The following is a 19,376-nucleotide window of genomic DNA, read 5'->3' on the forward strand; positions in this document are numbered from 1 at the left end:
AGTGCCTGGAGACCAGCAACTCCAGAAGCCCCAGTGCTCTCTGAGTAAACCCAGCTGGCCGACAATTGTGACAAAACTTGTAACTCTGGAAATGACCCCCAGCCATGCCTACCTTGGTGGAGAATGGCTGTCCAGCTTGGCCATGCACCCCAGGGCTCCAATACACAGCAAGGGTTGTGTAGCTCTACCCCAGTACAAGCTACATAACACCCACCAGGCAGTAATTCGTCTGTGCTCCCCAAAATCACTGAATACCTTTAAAGAGCCTTTGCTGCTTCTTTCCGTGAGGGTTGCAAGGCAGGCAAGACACATGCTAGACGTTTTAAAGCCAGTACCCATCAATGAAGCTATTTGTTACATATTACAGGATGGTTTGTGTTGGAAGAGACCTTAAAGCTCATCCAGTTCCAACCCCCTGCCGCTGGCAGGGACACCTTCCACTAGAGCAGCTTGCTCCAAGCCCCTGTGTGCAACCTGGCCTTGAACAATGCCAGGGATGGGGCAGCCACAGCTTCTCTGGGCACCCTGTGCCATCCTCATAGTAAAGAACTGTTTCCTAATATCTAATCTAAATCTCCCCTCTGTCAGTTTAAAATCCGTACCTCTTGTCCTATCTCTACATGCCCTTGGATGATGATGAATTACTGGTGCAGTTCGGAGACTGCTTTAGCCAAAATGACAGCCTCCCACAGATCTAATTCCCTGGTGTCAGTGTCTGCCGTATCTAAACCAGTCCAAACAAAATCTTAATCTCTGCTTCAAAATATTCCTGAAGATCTGCAGGGGCTGGAGCTGCCCCGGATTGCCGAGCAGGCAGGCAGGCAGCAGGCAGCAGGAGCCTCCGCTGCTGACTCGCCTATCCAAGCGATGCCCGCACGCTTCCGTGGGAGCCCCGCCAGGAGAGGGGACAGGCGGGGATTTCACGCACAGCACGGCTGCCATCACCATCATCCTCCTCTGTGAGCCCGGACCCACCGCTGCCCACCCCAGCCGGGGAGATGGAGCTGCCCCGGGAGTGATGCTGCTGGCGGGAGCCCATGTGATGCTGGGCTAGCGGCGCTCGCTCCCCGTCCCTCTCCCCGCTGCTCGCAGGCTGTCATGGCGACTCCCAATAATGTTACTCCCACCAACTGCAGCTGGTGGCCCATCTCGGCGCTGGAGAACGACGCGGGGAAATCCACGGAAGGGGAGGAAAACCAGGACCCGACGGACCCCGCTCTCAAATCCCAGGACAGGCTGGTTTTGTACCACTGGACCCAGTCCTTCAGCTCGCAAAAGGTAAGAATAACCATCACTCGGCCCCGGGTTCCCAGGGCAGAATCATCTCCGGTCCCCAGGACATCCCCTTGCCTCGGGAGAATGGATGCAGCAGCAGGGAGAGCAAGGGGCTAATCCCCAGGGCTGCCTTGGGCAGCAGCGTGTGGCCAAGAGCTCTTTTGTACCCGTGGTTCTGCGTTTTAACAGCATCTGCCTGGGGAGTGATGGGATGGGATTGGGGGGCTCAGCCAAATCCTGCTTTTGCTTTGGGATCGCGGCTTGCACCGGGAGCCGCCTCGGCTTTGTGCTCGCTCACAGCCCGCTCTGGCGTTGGCCAGGAGCATAGACAAAGGCTGAGCGGGGCCTGGGACCACCCTGCTCCCACCTCCTGCCGCTGGGAGAGGCAGCCCCTGAGCCAGGCTCCTTCCAGGGAGCAGATCCTGGCACGCAGCAGTGATTTACCCCTGTCATTGCAGCAATGCCCTGGAAATTCCTGGCGCACCCCAGTGAAGAATCACATTTTCCAGGCAATAGTAAATGCTCATTTTGCAGCACAGCAGCTGTGTAGCAAACGCTGCCTTTTCCTCCCAGCTCCAAACCCCCATCGTTCCCATGCCATTCAGATTATATGGGGAATGGGCTATTCGGAGCGGTGGGAGAACACAAAGTTCCCCCAATGTAAGGCCCCCCTCAAGCCCCACAGCCCGGTGGGCAGGCCGGAGCAGAGGTGCCCCTACTTGCAAGGCACAGATTCCTACTTGCAGGCACAAAGAAAGGGGAGGATGCCCAATGCAGCAGGGTGGCTGCACATGGTCGGCTTCACAGCTGCCAGCACTGGGTGACTAATGGGCTTCTGATCCGCACCGGCAAGGGATGCTCCAGCCCAGCTCCCTGCCTCACACTGGGCTTGCTGCTATTCTGTGTCTTGCTCTCTTGGCTGCTGACAGCAGGGAGGCAGCAGATAAAGCACTTCTTGTGTGGGGTTTCCTACAACCGGCCTCCCTTCTGCGGGCATGGGGCTCGGCACAACTGGACCCACAGCACCTGCTGGTATGGCAGCTCTGGCACTGCTCCAGGCTTTGCTTTTGAGGTCACTTGCAAGGAAAGAGCCTTTGCTGGGAGGTGGATGAGCACAAGCTGCTGGGATGAACGTTGCAGGGTGGGAGATGCACAGGACCCCAGAGTTCTGCTCAGGGCTGGCTGCAGGTGAAGCTTTTCCTGCTCTTCCCCATGAGCCGCTCAGAGCCACCCTCAGGGGCACTGGGCTGTTTGTGGGATGGATCCTGAGCTCCCCCTCAGGATCCGGCCTTGCCTGCAAAGGGATTTATTGAGTTTTATGGCCAGCGCTGGCTTTTTACACAAGACGCCTTATTGCAGCCATGCCAGCGCTGTTGGGGTACAGGCAGGTTCCATCACCCCTGTCTGGGAGCCCTCATCATGGGAGCACTAGCAGGAGCTCCCTTTGCCCACAGACACCAGGGCTACCCCAGGAGCACTGCCTTACTCCAGGCCTTCAGCCTCAGCTCTTGATAGCAGAACAGAGAAACACACAGGGAGCTTGGGGCTGGATGTCCCAGCTGGTCCTGGCTGGGGTTTATCCCTCAGGTGAGGGGAAAAGGCTGAGAGCAAGTTGCAGTTGAGGCACCCAGGCTTTTACTTGTTTGACTTGAAAATTAAAGATTAATTTGCTAGTCCTGTAAATACTTAATGACTAATTCCCCAGGAGCTCTGAAGTACTCATAGAAATGCTTATATTTGTTAAGTTGTATTTTTAGCTGCTGCTAGTTGGAGGAAAACAAGCGCTTTTCCCCTCATTCAGTGGTTCTATAAATCATGGCTGTCTCACATCCCCCAAGCCGGGTTTTTTTGAGTGCTTGACATACTTAGTTCATAACAGTCAGTTTTTTATAACCCAGAAGCCTAAAATACCATCCCTTACTGCTTACTCAACACCATCTCGAGCACAGAGCAAATCAGGATCAGCCCTGAGGGCTGGACATAGGTGATAGGCATGGGGACAATGCCTCACATCCAGCTCCACTCCTGCCCCTCCACACTGCTGGACTCAGCTTTCCCACTGTGAGGTGGATGGGGGCACCCCAGCAGTGCTGCTTGCTGGGCTGGGGCTGGGCTGGGCCACAGCAGGGGAAGGCAGCAGGTTTGGTACAAGAGGTGCAAAGATGATGGGTGATGCCCCTGGGCCAGCAGCAGTGTGGAGGAGGAAGGATGCTGTATAAGATCACAGGGGCTCCTTAAAACCCTCCACAAAACAGATCCTGCTCCCTGCTCAAAACATGCCTGGTAAAGCTAGAGCCTACCCCCAAGAGCAGAACATACCTGAGTTAGCATCCAGGCCTCCTTCAGTCAGTCAGGCTGTACAACTCACTGAGTACAAGCAAAAGGCATAACATTACTACAACCTCTTCCTTTGGTGTGTACTGGTTATATTGAGACCTACATCAACATCACTGATTCCCCCCAGCTGGGGACCTGCCACTTCCCTCCTCCCACTGCCAAGGTTTGGGCTCTCCATCCCCTCCTCCTGCATCCCCTCCTCCAGCCACCAGAAGGAGGATGGTCCATTCTCCCACAAATCAAGAAGGGGTTTGGGTCTCCCCTGTTTGCTGAGAACGCAAATCCTTGCTCGACTGCCTGGATTTTGCTTGGCTTCTGGCAGGATGAGCCTGTGACCTGGCACATCACTGTGCTGAAGCAGTAGTGGAGGAGCAGGGAGATGCAATGGGGTGATGGTGGGGCTGGTTTGCTTTGAGGGCTCTGGGAATCAGCTCGGTGTGTGGGGCTGAGCCCTTCCTCCCTCACCTCTTGCCCCAGGTGCGGTTGGTCATTGCAGAGAAGGGGCTGCCCTGCGAGGAGCGGGATGTCAGCATGCCCCTGATGGAGCACAAGGAGCCCTGGTTCATGCGGCTCAACCTGGGGGAGGAGGTGCCTGTCATCATCCACAGGGACAACATCATCAGCGATTACAACCAGATCATTGACTACATGGAGAAGAACTTCACAGGAGGTAAGGAGGGGTGGCCTGCATCTCAGGGGAAACTTGGGTCTAATCCAGATGCTGTTTGTCAGATACATCCACTTTTTCCTTTAAAGTCTCACCTTTAACCCCAGAAGAGCAGCAAGCCACCATCCTTCCCCAAACTTCTGTTTTCCCATGAAAATGAAGGATTTCCAGTGGAAATCCCCAAACATCCCTTGCTTGGGCTGAAAGGGTCAGGGAAGAGGTAGTTGGATCCCCCCTTTTTTTGCTTTGGAGGCCACATTCCCCAACTGGACCATTTTTCCTTGTTCCTGTGATGCGTGGTGGCATTTCACCAGAACCACAGCTGGGGCACAGAGAATAGGAATACTTCTGGGCTTGGCCACCTTTGTACTTTGGCCTCAGGTAATGGTATAAACCCCACCATAAATGGCTCTGCTGAGAGAAGATGGGTTTGAGCTGGGTGCTGCAGCCCCTCTCTCCTTCCTGGAAGAGCCCTGTGCCACCGGCCATGGGCAGGCGACCCTGGCAGCCCTGGTGCTGCTGTGCCTCAGACAAACCGCCTCTTTAGAATCAAAGTCAGCAGTGCTGGGGACCATGGGAGGATGATGTGACACAAACCCAGAGGAAGGGCCAGCTGGTAGAGTGGAGCTCATATTCCCCCTGGAGCAGGGCTGCAGTCAGCGGCTGGCTCAGGCCGGCACACAAGGATGCTGAGAGTGCTTGAAGGTGCTTGCTTCTCCCCAGCATCTCACATCCTTTCGCCTTCATTTCCCCAAACCTGCAGGATGTCAGGCTGAGGAGGCCACAGAGCTGAGCAGGGAGCTTGGGCTGTGCCATCGCGACGTTCACCCCAGCATTCATCCCCCTTGCAACAGAAACATCAAAACCATCTCAAAATAGCTCCCGAAGCAAGGGCGTCTTGCCAGCTCAGCTGCTGTCCTCTCCCGGCCCCGCCGCGGTATTGATGCTCAATGGAGGGATGAGCATCACTTGCTGGCAGGGCAGTGGGTATGGGATTGGTTGGGAGCAGCCCATGCTGGCAACGGCTCCCAGAGAATGGCAGCCACTTTCCTGCCTGGCTGCAGCCCCTGGGATAAGGGGCAGTGTGGAGCATCAATCCATGGGCTTCACTTGGTCTGTGTGAAGGGCAGGTGGTTCCGGCATATGTGACAACAGGCTGTCCCCAGCAGGAGGGGCACTGAGTGCTGCCGTGTGCTGGGAGACTCCTGCCATTGAGACTTACCAGCCAGGGGCAAATTCTGACCTTTTCACTGAGAAACGGAAAGGGGAAGCTCCAGGGAAGAGGGCTTGGAACACTCCCTGCTGTGTGCTCTGCTCCGAGCCAGCTGCCTGGCAAAAGCAGTATCAGGAGCAGCAGTGTTGGCCTGAGGAGGAATCACCCACCTTGCAGAAACGTGCAGAGCTTGAAAATGCCTTTATAAGGAAGTGTATTCACTGAGTTATATTTTCCCCTGGGCTGGGAGCACGGTCTTTTCCAGCTGCTTACACACATGCTGAGGTTCAGCTATCAGTAAAGAGTGGTGTGATGAGCAATGCTTTTCTTTCTCCAGCAAAGCAGCAAATAGTGCCAATAAGGCACCTTTGAGGGTGCTTCTCACTAGGGCTTTGCCCAGCAGTGCCAAGAAACAACTGATGAGGTGGCTGGTGGCAACACATCCCAGATCCTAGCTGAGGGGCTCCTCCAAGGGCTGCACCCCAAGCCCCATCCCACCTTTGCACAGCCCACTGCTTGCTGACTATATGCATCAGCAGCCCATTTGTGCAGGTCTGCCATGCCTGGACACATTCCTATGTAACCTTATCTAGGTGTTCCTGCTCTGGCAGGGGGATTGGACTAGATGATCTTTTGAGGTCCCTTCCAATCTCTAACATACTGTGATACTGTGATGCAAAGGCAGGGTGAGCACCATCCACTGAGAAACCTCCCTGGGACATGCTGAAGGATGCAGGCCCATAGCCAGCACACCGCTATTTCATTGTGGTTGCTCCATCTGGCTGCTGCACTGGTCACTCACTGTGGATGTGCTGGTTTCCAGCCTCGGCTCCAGCCTGTCAGGCACTGGCCGGGAGCCCTGAGGAAGGAGCACGTGGGCTATAGGTTGGTTGTTATTAGTTCATTCAGCCGGTTGCTTTTCTCAGATGGAAAATCCCTGCTTGGAGAGCTGGAGTCCAGGCAGAGAACAGAACTGTCATTTGAGGCCCTTAATTTAAGGGGCCGTGTTGACCGCATCAGCCAAAGGTGCTGATGCACCTTAACTTGGTCTGAGACACTGGCACACAGTGAGCCCTGCACTGTGGACAGCATGTGGGCAAAGAGCTTTACTGAGTCCAGGTGGTAAATTTACTCACTCCCTATTAACTGCTATCTGCAAACGCCATAAACATTTATGATCCCATAAAAAAAAGGACCTGATATTCTTGGGGGAGACACGAGCAACATTTCACTCCTTGTGGTGTCATGTTCCATGTATTTTGAGCTGAAAGTGTAATAAAAAGATCACGATGCAAACTGCCATCCATGGAAAATGAATTAAACCCAGCAAGGCGAGGAAGAGCAGAGCAGGCTGGGGTGAGGGATGCTCCTGCTGAATACAGAGGGAAGGGGTCCTGGGCTCCTTCTTTGGTCATCTACTCCCCGATTACCTGTTTTGAATGGGATTTTCAAAGAAGCCCAGGAGAATTAAGAACCTCACCACCACTGGTGTAACGAACTCAGGAGATCCCAAACTCAGACCCCCGTGGTTTAGCTCTTTTCCTCAGATCAGGAAGATTTTGTTCCCCGTCTAAGAGATGTGAAACTACAGTGTACAAGTTCAGGGGGTGCAGAGATGAAGGGGTTGTTACACTGAGCTCCTGAGGACACAAGGGCTGAGTAACAACATGTATGCACCTCCCTGCGGTCCTGCAGGTTTCCCCTCTCTGGAGATGGGCTGGATGTGCTCCTGGCCAGGATGGGCAGCAAGAAGAGGGCAGAATTTGGGACACAGTTTTGAGTTAATGAACCACTGCTGCCAGCCCTGCTTGGATGTAGCTCTGCAGGATTGCACCCCGGTGTCCAGCACAGGCTAATGAACCACTAACGAGGCTCTGAGCTAACAGCTTTCCCTTTGCCCCCGCAGAAAACGTCACGCAGCTGATCCCGGAGCCGGGCAGCCTCCTGCACTCGCGGGTGCTGCAGTACCGGGAGCTGCTGGACTCGCTCCCCATGGATGCCTATACACACGGCTGCATCCTGCACCCCGAGCTCACCACCGACTCCATGATCCCAAAGTACGCCACCACTGAGATCCGCAGTAAGTCGTCTCTCCAGCGGGGCTGCCCAGGGCTGGTGCCAGTGGGATGGCTCCTTCAGCCCTGCCAGCCACCCTGTGCTCATGCTCATCTCCCCTTCCCACTAGTGCCGGCAGGAACAGAGCTGGGAAATGGCCAAGCACAGCTAATTGGGGAGCTTCAGACACCCTGTAAAGGCTTCTTAACCCTGGCGGTGTCTGGGCTCCCATGGGCCATGCATACTTCTCACCCAGCTCTTTCTGGGGCACATGAATTTGTTCCTTCTCCCGCACATCCCCTCTCCCTCCGATAGCTCTAAGGGCAAAGGTGGGAGGGTACAGCCAGATTGAGTTGCAGATAGTGGATGAATCGACATAAGACTGTGTACCTGACCTTCAAGTGCTCATAAAACATTGAAGATGCTTAATATAACTCAATGGCAAGGATTGCTCCTGGAGAGAGTCCCTCACCAGAAGTGACCTTGTTAGGATGGCACCAGTGTGCCCCACATCTCTTCCTCCAAGCAGTGCCCATAGTAAACACCCGCTCCCCGACTATCCTTTTGTTCAGCTGCCTGGGTCCCTCTGGAATGGGATGCACTCATGCACAAACAGGCTGCTTCTGAGGTGTATCTCACGGTCTGCCCTGCCTCTGCTGGCACCCTGCATCAGCAGCTTTCTCCATGTCACCAAGCATCACCTCCTCCCCCAGACCTTGGGCAGACACAGAACGCAGAGACAATCCCCTCCTCAAAATGTGCTGCTGTGACGGCTTCAGACCCCGTCTGCCCCACATCACCTCAGAGCACTCTGCTGGAATCCTTAAAAACATCTCTCCGTCCAAACCTCCTCACTGGAGGCATTTTTCCCAAGTCACTGCAATGGAGGGGCTGTGGGCAGATTCATGGGATGCCACAGTGCTGGTGGTGCTCTCCGTCTCCAGCACATCCCCTATACCCAGGCAATGGCTTGGCTTCCCCATTGCAGTGGACAAGGCAAAACTATGTATCTGTGCTCCCAAGAAGAACTGAGGGCCAGGCTCTCAAGGGGAACAGGGGAATTGAAACCAGGGTGATATCCACATTTCCCTCCAAGTTACAGCCCCAGCAAAGCTGGCTCGGATCCTTAGTAAGCATGAGCACCAGCAGAGCCAAGCACTTGTTGGAGGGAAAAAGGAAGAAGAGACAGATGGTCCCTAGCAGGAAAGAGATTAGCCCAGCTTTGAGTAATTTATGGCATCCTTAAAGTGTTACTCTACATCTTGTGTTCTATTGTTCCATTGTCTCTGCTCCTTTCTGCCCGTTAGCTCCCTTGCACAAAGCCCTTTGCATCCTCCCTGTACCCTGTAAGGGAGGAAAGTGGGCATCACTCCTGTGCTTGCAATGAGCTTTACGCTACCACGTTGCATTCCTGGACACCGAGTCGGGGTGGGACAGCTTCGTTTGGGAGACAGCATCCCCTCCATGCAGCTCCATGCCGTGCTGCTCTGCACGCACACCTACACATGGACAGCCAGCTCAGACATCCCAAGGGATCGACCTGCTGGGGATGGAGCTGCAGGAACCAGGTTAGGGGGGAGCTCAGAGGTGTTCTTCAAACAGTAAGAAACAGGCAGAGATCTGCTAGCAGCTCTAATGTGATCCAGCAGAGGAAATGGAGAGCTGACCCCGCACCCTGAAACCTGCAGAGCTGGGACTCATCATGGCCAGGGAGGGGGAATCTGCCATAGCCCACAGCCAGCACTGTCCTGCTGGGAGTGGATGGGAAGGTGTGCAATGCCCCAATTACCCACCCATATGGCAGCAGTAAGCCATGAATTTGGCCCATTTTAGCTCTCGTGGATGTTTTTCTTGGTGCCACAACACTATTTTGCGTGCAGGATGAGGTGCTTTGCTACCAGACACAAGGTCTTTCCCACCCCTGCCAAGCACAGCTCCCAGGCCTGCTGTCTGTCTCCCCCCAGGACATTTAGCTAATGCCAGCACAGAGCTGATGAAGCTGGACCATGAAGAGGAGCCACAGCTATCAGAGCCCTACCTCTCCAAGCAGAAGAAGCTCATGGTAAGTGGGTCAAAGCCATACACATCTCTGCTGCAGGGTGGGGACCTGCCACAGGCACCTGGTGCCTCATGTCCCTGCATGTTCACAGGGACACATGCCCATCCATCCATCCTAACCCTGCTCTCCATCCAGGCCAAGATCCTGGAGCATGACAATGTGAACTACTTGAAGAAGATCCTTGGTGAACTGGGGATGGTGCTAGATCAGATCGAGGCAGAGCTGGAGAAGAGGAAACTGGAATATCAAGGTAAGTGCTGGAGTGCATTTACAGGGTGTTTTATCACACAAGGATGAGGTGCAACACCAGCAACTGATGAATGCCCTCCATGAAGCAACCACCAGTGACACTGGGACTTCTGCTGGGTTCTCCAACAAACCACTGCTGCTCCAGGGAGCCCTCACACCCATTGCCACAGGGGACAGCAGGACCCTGTCCTCACACTGCTCTGTGGGAGCTCCGAAGTCATCGCAGGGTGGTGGCAGGTCCCCTCCGCCCCAGCAAGGGGCTGCCAGTGACTGATGCTCTGGTTTGGGGAGGAACAGGCTGGCCCTATTGCCCTGAGGAGAGCACACTGCTGGAGCACAGGGCTGGGCCTGCAGCACTTCCCAGTGGAGTGTGGGAAGGGAAACCCAACAGGAATTTGAGGGGCCCTGGAGGGGCATGGGAGCCTTACAGGACCTGCGTCAAACACCAGCGGGTGGGAGAGAGCAGCATCAGCCATCCCCGACATCAAATACATGCTGCTGGGTGCCTGCTGAGAGCTGCCCTGGCAGACAGGGATGCATGGGCACAGCTGGGCATTGCTTGTCCCGCTGTCACCCCGGGATGATGCCATCACCCTCCTGTCCCTGCTGCTTGCAGAGCTCAAAACCCCAGCCCCAGCAGGGCTGGTGGCTGCCAGTGCCATGGAGCCAGGTCCGGAGCGGAGCCCAGAGGCAGTTAATCAGGGAACGGCCCCAGAGTTCCCTGGCTGCGGGAGCCGTGCGTCACGCTTGGGAACGCACCAAAGGGCCCACGGAGGTGCCAAGGTCAGGCCCTGCAAAGCACTGGGTTGGGGGTTTGCTGAGAGCCCTGATGCATTCACAGCAGCACCCTGCGTTGCTCTAATTGCATTTAACGAACACCCTCATTAACTAAGAGCCCAGATAGCTCAGCAGAATTCAGCCTAATGAGGTGCCCTTGGAGGACATCCTGGGTGCCTGGAGCAGAGGAGTGGCTGCTGCTGCCACCAGCACCCAGGCACAGAACTGCCTTTGGTCTTTTGGGTGCCCTCTGCTCAGAGCCCTCAGACCCCCCCCCTCACTGTGGCTGTGGCCAGGTCAGGATCTCAGCAGCAGGCACAAGCACCAGCCCTTTGGCAGCATCCCAGGAGCTGCAGTGCAGCAGCTCTCCTCCCACCCAGTGCGCAGCGATGCAGGCAGGGCAGGAGGGTGAGAGATGCTGCAGGAGCACAAGGCAACCCCCTCCCACAGGCACCCCACTGGGCTGGGACATGGTCTGTGCTGGGGCTGCTGTGGATGCAAAAGGGGATGAGTTGCCTTTGCTCATGCTTCTGCCCTACCTTGGTGCTGGGAAGGGGTGTGAGGGGCTGTGGTACCCACAGCCAGGTCCAGACCTCAGCAGCGGCTGCAAGCCCAGAGTCATGAGGGATAGGACCAGATCACAGCTGTCTCCCAAAATCACCATCCTCACAGTGTGCTTTACTCCTTCACCCACAGCAGTGCCTGGAAGGGAGGCAGCCACTCCAGCCCTGCTACACTTACCCGAGAGCTGAAGCATCCTCAGGGTCCCGGCAGCACCCAGGAGGCTCTGGCTGCAGCACCCCTACGATTCATGAGTCACTGAAAACATTTATTGACTAATTAGGCAGAGGCAATCTGTGCACTTGGGCAGTGCCTCCAGCAGGATTAGGCAGGCTGCCAAGCGACACAAATGAGGGCTGCTAATTACTGCTAATTCCCCTGGCCTGGCCCTGCAGGCAGCCCTGCAGCACCAGTGCAATAAAGGCGCCTCTCTCCTTCCCTTGATAGAGCAGTCACAGGACAGTGGGAGAGACCCACAATCAAGGCTTTGGTGCAAAGCCAGGGGCTGAGGCTGGATGGGGTCAGGTTTTGTGCCCCTTCTGCTGTTCTTTACCTGCAGCTTCCTTTATCTTCATCCCAGCCCTGCTCCTTGGTATTGAAAGGGCATCAGGGAAGCGCTTAACACTATCCTGGCTTGAGCCCACCTCTTCCAGCCTGACAATGGCTTGGTTTATTTCTGGAGGCCTCTCTGGTGCGGTTATTTCCAGGACTGCCCGTTATCAGGGGCTGTCAACACTTGGATGTCTTTCTTCACACCCAGCATTTGCCCTGAGCCCTGCCTTCCCCAAAAACCTGGCTCCTGGCACAGATGTGCTGCCGGTTTTGGTGTCCTGGAGCAGGAGAGGGGATAGAGGAGGCAGGACCTCCCTGACAGTGCACAAGGAGAGCAGCCAGGCTGCGCCAGCAAGTGGTTTTAATTCCCAAGGATTTCTCACATCCCTAAAATAGGGCAAGTTAACATGACACTCCTGAAACAGCTCCCAGCGCAGCCAAGGACAAACACTGCTGCTCTTCCTGAGCACTAACACAGCAGAAAGAGGCACCACACAGCATCTTCCTTCAAGGAGGAGCCAAGAGCCCTTTTCCATTTCCTGCCACTCTTGACCTGGGAGAGAGGCAGCAGAGCCATACATCTTCACATGGGCTACAAATTATCATGTCGCATTCCCATTTTTCGGACTCACATACCCTCCATCACATAGATGGAGGTCTTGTCTCTTGAGATGTGGGAGAGCTGAGACAAAACACACCAGGTCTAATGCAAATGCTCCTGCCTTTGTGGATCTTCTGAGCAAGCCTTTAGGTGCCTACCCAAGGCTTTCATCTTACCCTACCTACCTTACTCTTTGCTTCCCTCTCCAGGGCAGAAGTGTGAACTTTGGCTCTGCGGATGCGTCTTTACTTTGGCCGATGTCTTGTTAGGAGCCACTCTGCATCGCCTCAAGTTCCTGGGACTCTCTAAGAAATACTGGGAGGACGGCAGCAGACCTAACCTACAGTCCTTCTTCGACAGGATACAGAAACGCTTCGCCTTCAGGAAAGTTTTGGGAGATATACACACCACGCTCCTCTCTGCAGTGGTACCCAATGCCTTCAGGCTGGTCAAGCGGAAACCTCCCTCCTTCTTCGGAGCCTCCTTCCTGATGGGATCTCTAGGGGGAATGGGATATTTTGCTTATTGGTACTTAAAGAAAAAATACATCTAGTGCTGGCTGCTTGGTGTTTAGTTTGGTGTCTCTGTGCTGTGTCAAATTATGATGAAGCCTCAGTAACTGTAATGAAATTTGAAGCAAGGTAATGAATAATTATGTTGTTTAATGTAACATTCCATAGTCTAGAAGTAGAAACGTATACTGCAAGGAAATAAGACAACAACAACAAGAAAACAATGCGTCAACTTGTAAATGCCTTTTTTAGGTTTAAGTATTCAACTCCAGCAGAGGCTCAGGGGTTCACGGGCTCAGCCATGTCCACTGGGAAGTGATGCCACCTCCAGCACCGGCCAGCTCCAATGGGAGAGACTGGAATCCTAGGAAGTTTCCCGACAGCCAACTTAATCAATGGGACTTGGAAACTCGGCCCTGTACGTTTGTGTTCCCAAATTGTTCACCGGCCACATTGCATACACGCAGGTAGCGGGGACTCTATTGTAGAAGCTGCCATGTTGTGCTCGGAGGCGCCCCTGGGAGCAGGCGGCAGTAGCTGGTTGCAGTCCAGGCGGATTTGTGTTCTTCAAGTATCCATTTTCTTAATTCTTCTCATCAAAAGGAATATTTCTTATTGAGCTGCTCTCAGAATGTACCCACTTTGTACGTCTGGGTTTTGTGCACTTTTTTTTAAGGAATTTAATGTCCGTCTTTAACTGCCGCACTTTTTTCCCGAGATAACTCATTTTGACTCCATCCTGAATGTCGGCACATGAAGGACATTGTTGTTTTAAGCCTTCTGCCTCCGTCCCTTGCATTTTCCTTCACGGATTTGCAAAGCATCTGTCACCGACTGAGCCTATCTGGACTCTGAAAAAGTACCACCACTTTCAGAACTCCTCAGAGCTTTCCTGAAGGTGCTTTGGCTTTCTCTTCCATCGGGGGCTTTTTCCTGTCGTTTCCTCGCTGTGTGTTTTCTTAGGGACACTTTGCACAGAATCACATCGATGACTTTCTTGTGCCTTTTGCATGCTGGAAAGAATAAGGGGCCTCACTGCTACTCATGCTTTGAAACCTGAGATCCTCAATAAACCATATGGGAGGAGTAACGGCTTCACATTCCTAAATGTGTTCAACATCCTTCTAGTCCTATCCCAAAGTATGCCCAAGGGCAGAGGGATGTTCACGTGGTTTGTGCGTTGGTATAAAACTTGCATGGAAACAGTATGTATTCCTCTTCCAAGGCACTCATTCCTGTAAGCACTCAGCCTGCTGGGATCTCCTCTGGCTGGTTTGCTGAGTGCCCCGGTGATCCCTAGCTGCATCTCTAGGCTTGGAAGCATATGCCAAGTGCAGCTGAAGTAATATGAATTGCATTTGCCTCCAACTCGAGAATTATCTTCGTGTATTTGAAAGCAGCAGGATTTCCCAGGAGCTTTGGTTCTTGGTACAACCTGGCAGCCGTAGAACTGGGGCTATTGAGCAGGAATTAGAGGGGATGAGCACATCGTGATTAGTGCAGAATGAACAAGTTTATGCTGTGCTTGTCACAGCTGTGTAGGCTGGTCTGACGTGCTCCTGGGGTGCCACAGTCTGGGGAGCTGCAAAGGTGCTGTGGTATCCATGTTACCCCTGCAGTGATTAGAGCTGCACTTGAAATTGGTGCATGAGAACCCAAACCCATCCCCTGCACACACTGACCAGGGACCTGCAGCTGAGGCTGCTGAGTGAAATACCAGACACACATTGTCCCAAATACAGTTACAGATTTGCTTTGTGGTATCAGTGACATTGGAAGAAATAAGTTATTTTGGTCCTTCTTGAAGAGGGTCCCCTGAGGCCATCCTATTTGCTGAAGCTGAAAGATGTAACAACACACACGGTGACCCACAGTTCATCTGGTCCATTGGCCAATACTAAGGTATAAATTAAATTGGAATTATAAAGATACACCGACATGAAGCCCTTACCCAAATGTCAGTCTTTTACCTTTGTCCCTTGTCCTATATACATATTGCCTGGTGATTTCCAAAAGCTGATAAAATGCACATGCCTGGTGTAGAAAGGAATATTAATGGGGATACAAAGCCAGGAAACCCCGAAAGAACAAGAGCAAATACTCACTCCATTCCCAGGATTTCAGCCCAAGAATGAGGTAGAAGGTTACTGCTGGTTACTTTGCCTCTCCTTTGTTTTTTTAAACCAAAGAATAAATGTAAAATCATGGAGCAAATCGGAACTCTAAGCACTGGAGAAAATAAGTGTTAGTTTGGTTTGGAGCACGCTTAAAATGCAACTATAATAAGGAAGCCAAACAGAGCAGCATCTGGAACAAGACACAGGTCAGTTCGGACCAACATGAGGGAGCTGTCAGTCTGGTTGCTTCCTGGATTGCTGGGAAGCCATAAATGCCGTAGTGATGGGCTTTGTACAGGTTCTCAGCTAGGAATAGTCACTAACAAGCCTTTGGTTTGGAACAAATGAAAAACAACAGCAGAAAACAGTGGAGGCAGTGCTATTCCCTGTCTCTGAGCCTTGTTTCCCTACTGTGGTAATGAAAAAATACCAGGACTTTGCTCCAGGGAAAAGCAATCTGTGAGAGTGATAAAAGACAATTACTGTGGCAGGCAGAGGCAGGACTGATGCTCAAGACCATGCTGAAACAAAGAGGAGATGAATGTTACCACGCCAATCAATCCAGATTAGTGAGTTACTATAAGCAGCCCTGTGGTGATTACAGGCTGTCATCATAAAAAGTTGCTTTCCCTCTGGCTTATCTGAGCCTAATCAGACTTTTTCTGCTCTAGTTCCACTTAAAATGGGAGACCTCTGCATTACATGGACATCGGTCCAGGCACTGGCCCAATGTTCAATGCCCAAGGTGCCTTCTGTACACAGAGATGTGAAAATGATGGCAAACCCCCTCTGTTTTCTCACTCCAGGACTTGACATTTTACTCTCAGCAAGGTGTGGGGTAACAGCAGCACCCCAGGGGCAAGGCTGGAAGGTGAGGCACCTTACAGATAGTATTTGGAGCAAATGTCTGCTCTGGGCCACCTTACAATTCACTGCTGAGCAATCCTGTAGCAACACTGAATGAGGGAATGAAAGAGGGAATGGCCCATGCTGTATCTTGACCCAAATACTTCTGGGAACCTGGTCTGACCCTGCTCAGGGCCCTTCTTAAGTTTTATCCTATATGTCCTTATTTATCCAAGCAGATTTTTATGCTCTCAAATCTCTGTGTTTCAGAGGCAAATGTGCTTTTAGGCACCTCAGGGCCTTAAAATCTGTATCTGTGCTGAAATGTGGAACTTGCACTTATCAGAAGGAAAAAATCAGGGGCTATTTGTCAAGTCCAAGCCCTTCCGAGCACCTCCGAGATGGAGCTTCATGGCATTGAGCAATCTCACAAGGAGAAGTTGCTCCCTCCTCTCTCCCAAGCCTTGTGTTTAATAAGCTCCCATTGGTCAGATTTATAGAACTACAGCTTCCAAACCCCTTTAACTCCTACAGGTTTTGCTCAAAAGACGCAATTATGAAAACTGAATGTGTACATGTCAGCCTTGCAGCTGCCTGGCAGCTTTCTCCTTTGCTTGTTGAGGGATGGAGAAGACCGTTTTTGGTTCAGTTGATACCCCGGAGGGAAGGGATGCCATCCAGAGGGACCTCGACACACTTGTGAGGTGGGCTGATGCCAACCTTATGAAGTTTAACCCTGCCAAGTGCAAGGTCCTACACCTGGGTCGGAGCAATCCCAGGCACAGCTACAGGTTGGGCAGAGAAGAGATTCAGAGCAGCCCTGCAGAGAAGGACTTGGGGGTGTTGGTCGATGGAAAAATGAACGTGAGCCAGCTTCAGTGTGTGCTCGCAGCCCAGAAAGCAACCGTATCCTGGGCTGCATCAAGAGGACCGTGACCAGCAGGTCGAAGGAGGTGATCCTGCCCCTCTACTCTGCTCTCATGAGACCTCACTTGGAGCATTGTGTGCAGTTCTGGTGTCCTCAACATCAAAAGGACATGGAACTGTTGGAACAAGTCCAGAGGAGGGCCACAAGGATGATCAGGGGACTGGAGCACCTCCCGTATGAAGACAGGCTGAGAAAGTTGGGGCTGTTCAGCCTGGAGAAGAGAAGGCTGCGTGGAGACCTCATAGCAGCCTTCCAGTATCTGAAGGGGGCCTACAAGGATGCTGGGGAGGGACTCTTCATTAGGGACTGTAGTGACAGGACAAGGGGTAACGGGTTCAAACTTAAACAGGGGAAGTTTAGATTGGATCTAAGGAAGAAATTCTTTACTGTGAGGGTGGTGAGGCACTGGAATGGGTTGCCCAGGGAGGCTGTGAATGCTTCATCCCTGGCAGTGTTCAAGGCCAGGTTGGATGAGGCGTTGGGTATCATGGTTTAGTGTGAGGTGTCCCTGCCCATGGCAGGGGGGTTGGAACTGGATGATCTTAAGGTCCTTTCCAACCCTAACTATTCTATGATTCTATGATTGCATGACCTCTCCACGCAGAATAAAGGATTTCAAGCCTAAGCTTGCCAGAGGACAGGGAACTCACCACAGAGCCTGTCACAAACTGCAAAGAAGTTAAGATCAAGGGCTGCCAATGCACAAAAAATCCTCCTCACCACACAGCTGCAGTTCAGCAACCTGGCCAGCAGGAAGAGGAATGGTGTAAGAGCTGCTCCTTCAAGCAATGGGAAGCTTTCTGCTGTGAAAATAAATGAAGGACTTCCCCATGCGAGAACAGCAAACAAAACATTAAGGCTTGTGAAAATATTTAGCATCAGGTTGTGTTTGGTGGCATTCACTGGCATTACTTAGATCAAAGCCAAATCCATGTAGACCTGATCCACAGTGCAGGAAATGACAGCAACCAAATCTCTCAGGTTTCTGAGAGATACATGGGATTAAAATACTATGGGGTAATATGATAACAGTACTTTGAGATGGCCAGGGATAATGTAAAATATGATAATATGGGATTAATCAATAAGCAAAGAATACAACCCCCTGAAGGACTTCCTAAACGTGGCCTCAGAGATCACACTGCAGAGGTTTCAGACCAAACCGTTCCAAATACCATATCTACAATTTCAAGGAGTAGTGAACACACTGGAACTTGTGTTCTCAGATAAAGCACAGTCGTGACAAACCAATTCCCTGCCTTCTCCCTCATGCTGATTTCCAAATGTGCCCAAATGACACATTTACTAACATTGTTTTTCTCTCTCCATTTTACACGCTTTCCTCTGAAGGATTAAACCGAGAGAAAACAGTCTGCTTTAAACGCCTCACAGTGAAAGGAAGGACACCACATATGCCATAAATAATGTAAATGAACAATCGCGCTGTCAGAACACAGATGTCTATCACTGCAGCTGCAGAGGCTGCACACTGCAGTAACCTGTGCTGCAGGCCAAGGCTCTACCTGCAGATGCAACTGCTGTTGCTAAAGCACATAGTTTCTATTTCCTTGCAATTTTGATGCTGAAGAGCAGATTCCTTCCTTCTTGTCATTCTCCTCTGCACAATGACCTGCTTTCAGCTCTTTTTACCTTTGCCCCTCTGCTGTCCTAACCCTTTCCTCTCTCCTGGGCTCCTCTGAGCTCCCCTTTCCTCTCTCCTCTGCTCTCCTGCCGCACACAGCTGGGGACATTTACAGAGACATTTCTGCTGTCAGGAGCCCACCGGCTGTGAAGCTCTGCATCAGTGAACACAGCGCCTCCCATTCCCACCCTCTGAGAGACCTGCTAAGAAATGAAGGAGATGCAGCCTTGTTAAAAAGCTCTTAATTAATAGCACAGATCAATGACAGCTTGGAAAGCACTTCTTTTAAAATAACACCATCCATCCCCCTACTTCCATTGCCTCCTGTCTCAGCTCTTTCCTACCAGCACCCCGTCTCTCCCGCGACCTAAATCCTTTTTAGCTCCAGAAGAGTTATTCAAATAAAGCTACTTTACGACCAGAACATCATGTAACCCGGTTTGAGGGTGTTTTACAATGCTGCAGGCACTTCTTGACACAGAACTAAGTATTCTGCATAGTGAAGCATGGCTTTGCACACGCTATTTACATCACAAGGTCATGCCACTCCCCTGCAAGCCTCCTGGAACAGTCTTCTGGTTTTGCTTACCAAAAGCAACCTCTTTCCATTCCATACGCTCGGAGCCAACCACTACAAGGTAGCAATAGGGAGGATCCTTGGCCACAAGCATAAAAACCCAACCAACCCTCTCCTATCAAACTAAACCAGAGAACACCATGGCATCATTTTTTTTTAACAGCAAAATATTCCTCAAAACCTCAAACCTCTATCACTGTCAATCTTCTGAAAAGCCAAAGTCAGGACAGGCTATGGCAAAGCTGCAACAAGAGTGTACAGTGCTGTTTGGAAGAGCTGTAGTCTAGAACAACACTATACCAAGCACATGTCAAATTCATGCTCACTTCCACCACCAGCAAAACCCAGAGGGCAGACCCTGAGCACCATTCCCAGTCGGCACAAGCCTGCCAGATTTGGGGGTAGCAG

General features: G+C 52.2%; 1 protein-coding gene across 4 annotated transcripts; it reads left to right on the forward strand.

Annotated features, from left to right (window-relative positions):
- Positions 1-1,073: 1,073 nt before the first annotated feature.
- Positions 1,074-12,899, forward strand: GDAP1L1 (ganglioside induced differentiation associated protein 1 like 1; the record flags this gene model as incomplete). Of its 4 annotated transcripts, none has more annotated exons than XM_080627741.1 (6): positions 1,074-1,278; positions 4,090-4,282; positions 7,399-7,572; positions 9,512-9,609; positions 9,742-9,856; positions 12,556-12,899. In XM_080627741.1, the coding sequence occupies 6 exons, from the start codon at positions 1,099-1,101 to the stop codon at positions 12,897-12,899; spliced, it is 1,104 nt and encodes a 367-aa protein (XP_080483867.1). The 4 variants fall into 4 exon arrangements, with proteins under 4 accessions (XP_080483867.1, XP_080483864.1, XP_080483865.1 ...); XM_080627738.1 differs by having other exon boundaries at positions 1,099-1,278; positions 4,090-4,292; positions 7,379-7,572; XM_080627739.1 differs by lacking the exon at positions 7,399-7,572 and having other exon boundaries at positions 1,099-1,278.
- Positions 12,900-19,376: the final 6,477 nt, after the last annotated feature.

The sequence above is a fragment of the Psittacula echo genome (genome assembly GCF_963264785.1).
Source record: "Psittacula echo genome assembly, chromosome: 12".
NCBI lineage: Eukaryota > Metazoa > Chordata > Aves > Psittaciformes > Psittacidae > Psittacula > Psittacula echo.